Source organism: Myotis brandtii, unplaced genomic scaffold, assembly GCF_000412655.1.
Source record: "Myotis brandtii unplaced genomic scaffold, ASM41265v1 scaffold892, whole genome shotgun sequence".
NCBI lineage: Eukaryota > Metazoa > Chordata > Mammalia > Chiroptera > Vespertilionidae > Myotis > Myotis brandtii.
Window position 1 is genome coordinate 403,887 of NW_005371656.1, and position 8,591 is coordinate 412,477.

Here is an 8,591-nt window from a genome sequence, read left to right on the forward strand (position 1 = left end):
GCAGGACGACACTCTATCCACCAAGCCAAACTGGCTAAGGCTAAAGTCAATTTTTAAAAAATTAAATAAACAAATATACATATCTACACTAATAAAAGAGAAACATGGTAATTAGCGTACCACCACTACCGTTCCCATTGGCTAATCAGCATATTCTTATGCAAATTAACTGTCAGCCAAGATGGCGGACGGCAGCCATGCACTGAAGCGAGCAGGGAGGCTTGCTTGCTCCAGTGATGGCGAACTCCAACATTGCATTACAATTATTGTTACAGGTTTGTCACATGAAAGAAAAAGGCATATATATCACTCATTTAAAGATAAGGCATTCATTTCAATCTCCTAGTTATGAATCATGTGACTTAGGGCAAATTACATGGTTTATCTGAGCTTGATGTCCCCTGAATATATCAGTGATATATTTTTAACCTAGTGGCTACCCCATATTTTTATTTCATTAATTAATTCAAAGAAAAATCCTATGCAATGACATTTATAAGTTTATCACGATTTTTGGAACAGTGCTGGTTTTATTGGGATAAAGTTATGTCAAAGTATTTTCCATAGTTACTTTAATCATTGACTCTGTGAGTGAGCACCTTTACATCATGCAGGCCTCCAGGGACTGTTTAGGTAATCTCTGCTGTTTTCAGTTTCCTCCCTGGCATTGCCCCTCACATTTTCTCACTAGGGAATGTACAGGGTGCTCTGGGTCATTAGCAGGCACCACGAGGTAGAATTTTAAAAGTCTCTCGGATTATTTTAGCATCAATTACATGTGACTTCTTCAGGGAGCATCTCAAAAAAGGACAAGCCTAAATTCTCCCCACTTAAAGTAAAGGTAAGAGTAACTTAGGAGACAGAAATCCAATTTTTCATTAGAGGTGAGTGGATTGGAATTGTGCTTTGATTATCACCATGGTGTTGGTAATTTCCCATTATTCTTGGCTTCTGTGTATGGACACGCTTATGGTTAGTCACAGCTGATTCTAAAATGCAACAAAAACTCATTATCTCCTTTGTTAGCTGGGGTTTCCTGGCACAGAATGGTATTTTTAGGGCATTAAATCCTATGACTTAACTAAATATCATAGATTCATTTGACTTATGAAAGTCGATAGTGGCATTTAGATATTGCAAGTAAAGAAGAAGTTAAGGTTTTCCAGATAAAATATAGGATTCCCAATTACATTTGCATTACAGATAAACAACAAATAATTTTAATGTTATGTAATATTTGATAAATATGATTTTATATAAAAATATTCAGCCATAACCTGTTTGGCTCAGTGGATAGAGCATCAGCCTGCGGACTGAAAGGTCCCAGGTTCAATTCCGGCTAAGGGCATGTACCTTGGTTGCGGGCACATCCCCAGTAGGGAGTGTGCAGGAGGCAGCTGATCGATGTTTCTCTTTCATCGATGTTTCTAACTCTCTATCCCTCTCCCTTCCTCTCTGTAAAAAATCAATAAAATATATTTAAAAAATTAAAATTAAAAAAAATAAAAATATTCAATGTAATTGTGGGGAAAATGTATTTTATACATGTATTACCCATGCAATACTTTATATACTACAAATACTCTTACTATAAGATATGTATTTTTTATATGTAAGAAGAAACTCTAATGATAAACTTGTATATTTATTTAGTTGTTTGCTTTTTTCCTCTACTGGCTGCCTACTACTCAGTTTGTTTTTTCAGAATAGGCTTTACACACTGACTGTATTTATCTTTGGCAGGGTATATTTCATATTAAGTATTCTTATCACAATAAAATTAAAGCATAAATATAAAAAAAATGAGCAGGGCGAAAGAATCTAGATATCTTCTGAGAGAGGAATAACTGGCACTAACAATGGAGCTAAACTCAAATAACACCAGAATAATTCTTAGCAAAGCACTGAAGACTTCAATATGAGGGGATTGGTGCTGGAATTCGGAATTCCTTTGCTGAATCCAGTGCATCTCCTATTCTGTAGGAAAACCCACAATAGCAGGCCCTGCAACAAATGTTCTTATTTGTGAAAGAGGAAAGAACCCCAAAACAGAGTGAGATCAGGCGAGAACAGCAGACAACCTGATCTAGGAAAGCAGAACAGAAGTGGCTCACGAATTTCCACATTTGCCTCCCGCTGCCTATCCCATTCACTAATCCTTGGATCAGACTGGCTAAATGGATACCAAAAAAAACGATAGATTCCTAGAATTCTGCCAACAGCCAGAGGGTGGCTCCTGACTCAGCTGCTCTTAACTGTCGGTTTGGACCTTGTGCCAAGAACCAAGGAGTTTCTACCTGATAGCTGGCCAGTCTAAAGCTGAGCATTAATTACATTACATAATTCTATTTTGTGTTTTAACTGGCTGAATATTTTGAACTCCAATTGAAAATCATACTTGCAGAGTTCCAGATTTTCATTGAAGAGAAACTCAGTATGAGAGGAAGTAAACACGAGTGGGTTGAGCTAAAGCAGCTTCACTGTCTTCAATCAGAGCAGTTCCACTTTGTTTTCCTGACTTCCCATGTAAATTTTATGAAATGAAGAGGACCGGACTTACCATGGAAACATTTGACAATCACAGCGTTATACTCTATATGTACTCCATTGTACAATTCAAGAAGTAAAGTGACAGTAATATGAGATTCAATAATTACTCATATAAATATTTTAAATGCTTTATCATATTCACAAGGGAGGAATAAATTAATACATATAAATAGCATATTAGAGGAAAGAAAGCATATAAAATTAAATATTTAAAATACCTAAATATTGATATTAACTATTTTAGCAGAAATGGATCCAGATCTTATGCCTCTTGAAGCTTGTACAAGTTTGAAGATTTTCTTTTTTTAAAAAAAAAAAGGTTACACATGTAAATGATGGCATTAATGTGAATATTTATTTAGAATGGAAAAAAATTTTAAATTTCAGTTGTCAATGAGCAAGTACTCACAAATATTATAAAAGTATAAATGTAGTAGTTTTATTAGTGAAATTTTAGACATATCTCAGCATATTGGGTAGTAAGAGAGTTCTTAGAAGCCATTCCAACACCAGAATAGATAGCATTACTAATGATAAATTTGGCTTTCATAAATATACCCACTAAATATCAAATAAGGTATTATTAACTCAGTCTCTCCTTAGTTGGACCCCACAAATGTTTGTGCACTATGCACTATGATATTAGTTGAATATGATGGAGTCAAAGTTGGAATGGAAAGAGAAAGTGTGCATGATTCAGGTTAAAATATCTTACATTTGCAACTTTTACAAAGTTGCAAATACATCACTTTGTGAGTGTATTGTTAAGGCCCCACCTAGATCTTTAAAAGTGCAAATGAGGGGCCTAAAATCTTAAACTTCATTAACTTCACATTATCTCTGTCTCTCTTTTAGAAAATCAAAATTCCACTAGACTTCTCAGACAGAAATGTAAGTGTACTAAAGAAAAATTGTGATGTCATTGTATAGGTGAAATAAATATTTCTAATATGTATATGGCTTTTTTAAAAGTCAATCGATATGTTCCGAACATTGTTGACTCTAGGTAGAGTTTAATCTGTCATAACAGTGTGTGTTTCATGTGCATCAATTCTCTAAGAAAGTAAAAGATTCTATCACTTAATTTTAAAACTAGATGTGGGAATTATTTCTATCCCCTATTATGAAAAACTAGAAGCCCAGTGCACAGAATCATGCACCGGTGGGGTCCCTTGGCCTGGCCTGCAGGATTGGCCCAAAACCAGCTTTCCGACATCCCCTGAGGGGTTCTGGATTGTGAGAGGGTGCAGGCCAAGCTGAGGAACCCCACTGGTGCATGATTGGGGCCAGGGAAGGACCGAAGGAGGGCCCCAGGGTGTGTCCGGCCCAGCTCACCCAGTCCAGACTGGCCAGACCCCAGCAGCAAGCTAACCTTGTATGGACACGCTTATGGTTAGTCACAGCTGATTCTAAAATGCAACAAAAACTCATTATCTCCTTTGTTAGCTGGGGTTTCCTGGCACAGAATGGTATTTTTAGGGCATTAAATCCTATGACTTAACTAAATATCATAGATTCATTTGACTTATGAAAGTCGATAGTGGCATATTAGGCTTTTATTATATAGGATTTTTTTCAATCTGCCTACAAAGATTATAATTATGTTTAGGTGACACTACATGAAAGCTAATAACCTCTTTGTTTCTTTGCAGAGCAATCTGGACACAATGAGCCAACAGAATCTAACATCACTGACTGAATTCATTCTCATGGGAGTCACAAAGCAGCCTGAGCTACAGGTTCCACTTTTCATGGCCTTCCTCATCATCTACACAATCACAGTTGTAGGCAACCTGGGCATGATCATCTTGACCCAGGTGGACTCCTGCCTACACACACCTATGTATTTTTTTATCAAACACCTGGCTTTCATTGATCTTGGCAATTCCACTGTCATTTGTCCCAAGATGCTGGTGAATTTTGTTATGGATCAAAATGTCATTTCATATTATGCATGTGCCACCCAATTGGCTTTCTTCCTTATGTTTATTATCAGTGAATTTTTCATCTTGTCAGCCATGGCCTATGACCGCTATTCGGCCATCTGTAACCCTTTGCTCTACAATGTTATTATGTCCCAGAGACGCTGTCATGTGCTGGTGGGTATTCCATACCTGTACAGTATCTTTCAGGCTCTACTGTTCACTATTAAGATTTTTACATTGAACTTTTGCGGCTCTAATGTCATAAATCATTTCTACTGTGATGATGTGCCCTTGGTACTTTTGCTCTGTTCAAATGCACAAGAAATAGAATTGCTGATCATATTATTTTCAGCACTTAATTTGCTCTCTTCCCTGCTGGTAGTTTTGGTATCTTACATTCTCATTCTGATTGCCATATTTCGAATGCATTCTGCAGAGGGCAGGAAAAAAGCTTTCTCCACATGTGGTTCTCATCTGACAATGGTGGTTGTATTCTATGGGTCACTACTATTTATGTACACACAGCCCAAATCCACTTACTCCTTTGAAACTGATAAAATGGCCTCTGTGTTTTACACTTTAGTGATCCCTATGCTTAACCCCTTGATATACAGTTTAAGGAACAAAGAGGTAAAAAATGCCTTCCATAGGGTCTTTAGGAATCCATGTAAACTTTGTATTTAATATTCAATATGGGATATTGTTCTAATAACTCTGATAAAGGCAAATGTCACTTACTATTTCTAATACATATAATTGCATTCTTTTTTTAATTCAGAGCAAAACTAATTATAATGTACAAATAGATTGTTTCCCTAATAGTCAGCCAAGTTAATCCTCATATTTTAGATCTCAAATGATACTTCCTCCTAAGCATTTCTTGATGTTTTTATTGATTCCAGACAAGAGAGAGAATGGCAGAGGGAGAGAGAGATAGAAACATCAATGATGAGAGAGAATCATTGATCAGCTATCTCCTACGTACCCCCTACTGAGGGCATGTGCCCTGACTGGGAAGTGATCTGAGACCTCCTGATTCATAGGTTGAAGCTCAACCACTGAGCCAGACCAGCCAGGCTCTTGCTTTTGATTTAAGGTTTCTTTTAGTAATACCATAGGAGTTGATATTTCTCTCAGTTGAAACACCTACTAAATTCTACCTCAGTAAACTTTGTGTTTCTTTCTGTGTTTTTGTTGTCATTATTTTTCAATTAGGGGCCTTCTCAATTTTGTTTTTATTCTGTTTTCTTAACCTACTACAACAGTGTAAATAAAGTAAGTTTCTTGCAGACAACATATAGATGGATAATGATTTTTTTAAACTTCTCCTTTGGAGAATTTAACTCATTTACATTTAAAGTAACTACAGATAATGATGACATACTTCTGGCATGTTGCTCTTTGTTTCCCATACATTGTCTCTTTCTCTTATTGATCATCCTTTCTTCTATAACAAGATCTTGAGTTTGTGGATGAACCCTATATTGGGCATGCCTACAGTGAAAGTCCATATGGCTGTTAAAAGAATGTTCAGAGAACTGTAAGCTGGAAAATTCCAGAGGTCACACAGGTAGGAAGCCTCAATAAGTAGACACAACCTGGCTGTTTATCTAATTGTGTGTCTGGAAATGTGTTTATTCAAGACAGCAGTCTTCTTACCCAGCCCCCCAAACCTCCTTCCCTCTGGCAACCAGCAGTCTAAACTCTCTATCATCTATTTTGCTCTTTAGATTCTACATATAAGTGAAATAATATGTTATTTGTTATAATATAGAATTAATAATATATGTAAAGATCTCAGAAATAAAAGTTACTTAAGACTGCTACTCATATAGTTTGAAAATCAGCTTCAAAAAGAGCTTTCTGATCCTTGTTTAAAAAATTGAAGTTTTCTAGGAAGACACAAAAACATTACAGCAATCATTAACATAAAATTCACAAAAGTCAGGATCCAATCACAAATACTAGACTTATGTGAAAGCAGGAACACGTCATCTTACTCAGGAGATGATTAACATAGATCTTGAAATAACAGTGATGATGGAATTATCAGGCGAAGACTTTAAAACATGTATATGTTTGTAGTGTGAGCCCTGATATTTGTGTTTGTTTTCAATCTTATTTTTTTATGCAAGTTACTGACTTAGGTTTTGGATGCCCAGATATCAATTTCAAAGAGGCATCCACTTCAAAGCCTATCACTATGGAAAACAGTATTGAGATTCCTCAAAAATGTAAAACTGGAACTGCTTTATGACCCAGAAATTCCACTTCTGGGTATATATCCGAAGAAATCCAAAAAAAAATTTAAAAAAAATGCACCTCTATGTTCATTACAGGGTTACTTACAATAACCAAGCTATGGAAGCCACTCAAGTGCCCATCAATAGATATGGGGATAAAAAAGTGGTGGTGCATATACACTGAGTGGCCAGATTATTATGACCACCCCATCAGTACAATGAAGTGAATTAGTTATGCAAGTAATAATAATAATAAAACCTTGAGAGTATTTGCTTAGGTCGTTTTCAATATTCAGTATTTTTGGAAGTGTCAATGAAGTACTGATGGGGTGGTCATAATAATCTGGCTGGTCATAATAATCTGGCCACTCGGTGTATACAACTAGTGACCCAGTGGACAGATTCGTGCATATTGAAAGGAAATTAATTAGAAGTTGGCCGGTGGGTCATGACTGGGCAAGATGGGCTGGACAAGACCTGGTGCCAACCTCCCATGGTCCCTCCCTGGCCTGCCACACATGGGTGGCACCATGGCTCAAAGGGCGTCTGCAGAGTGAGCAGGGTCCCTCTGGCAGGTGGGGTCCATTGGCCTGGCCTGCAGAAATCGGGCCAAAACCCACTCTCTGACTTCCTCCAGAGGGGTCCCGTAGAGCGAGAGGGCACTCTGCAAAGTTGGTGTCGTACAGGTTGTGGAACGCAAATGCAAGTGTGCAGTAAACCAGATTCAGGGCTAACAGTGCCCCAGCAACAATATAACCCATGGCCGAAGGTGGAATCACGTAGCCCTGTAAGGAATTGGGCTCCCTCCTCTCTGGTTTTGGGGTGCATCACCCTAGAACTGCCACTGCCAAGTTACTGTAGCACGGCAGTTATTGCGTTGAGCGTCTTCTCCCTGGTGGTCAGTGCACATCATAGTGGCCGTTTGGACGGTAGGAGGGACACATAGCATATTAGCCTTTTATATATATAGATGGGATACCATTCAGCCCTAAAAAAAATAAAATCTTACCATTTACAATAGCATGGATGGACCTAAAGGGTGTCATGCTAAGTAAATAAGTCAGACAAAGACAAATACCATATTATTGCACTTGTATGTAGAATTTAAAGAGCAAAATAAATGAGCAAACCAAATAAAAACAGGTTCATAGATCACACTGATGGTTGCCAGTGTGGAGGAGGTTCGGAGGGCTGGGTAAAAGGACTGCTCTCTTGAATCAACACATTGCCAGCCACACAATTAGATAAATAGCCAGGCTGCATCCCCTCATTGAGGCTTCTTGATCTTTGGCCCAGATGTGCTGTGTAATTTCAGGTCTTGTAATTAATAAACCTGTATCTCTTTAAACTTCCCTGTTGGTTATTGCCAAAGGGCATCTCGCGACCATGGAAACAACAAGGACTGGTCCATCCACAACACTGAATATTGGTAGGCTGAGATCAGTACAAAACAAGGTTCAATATAATTGAATGATTTAATAACAACACTAACCTTTTGAGGAGACAAATAAAATATTAAAAGTAATCAAATGGGATTTCTAGTGATTAAAATATAATATCAAATATGAACACATATTTTTTGAATGAGAATAATAGCAGATTATACACTGAAAAAGAAATGATAACTACACTTAAACATATTACAATATACACTACCCAAAACGAAGCCAGAGAGAAAGCAAAATACTAAATAAACACCATGAAAATAGTCTCAGTGATCTGTAGAACAATGACAAGCTACATACTGTACATTTAAATGTGTGTCCAAGTTGAAAAAAATGAACCACATGGGGCAGAGAAACCATTGGAATAGAAGTGGCCAAAATTTCTTCCAGCCAGTTGGTGTGGCTCAGTGGTTGAACGTGGACGTATG

At 37.4% G+C, this 8,591-nt stretch overlaps 1 protein-coding gene across 1 annotated transcript; it reads left to right on the plus strand.

Annotated features, from left to right (window-relative positions):
* Nucleotides 1-4,217: 4,217 nt before the first annotated feature.
* On the plus strand, nucleotides 4,218-5,159 carry LOC102253485 (olfactory receptor 8K5). Its single transcript, XM_005885083.1, has one exon. It carries the CDS (start codon nucleotides 4,218-4,220, stop codon nucleotides 5,157-5,159), a length of 942 nt encoding a protein of 313 aa, XP_005885145.1.
* Nucleotides 5,160-8,591: the final 3,432 nt, after the last annotated feature.

Bases quoted from the DNA above. Each gene is read 5' to 3' on its own strand.
- LOC102253485 (XM_005885083.1), top strand. From the start codon at position 4,218: ATGAGCCAACAGAATCTAACATCACTGACTGAATTCATTCTCATGGGA.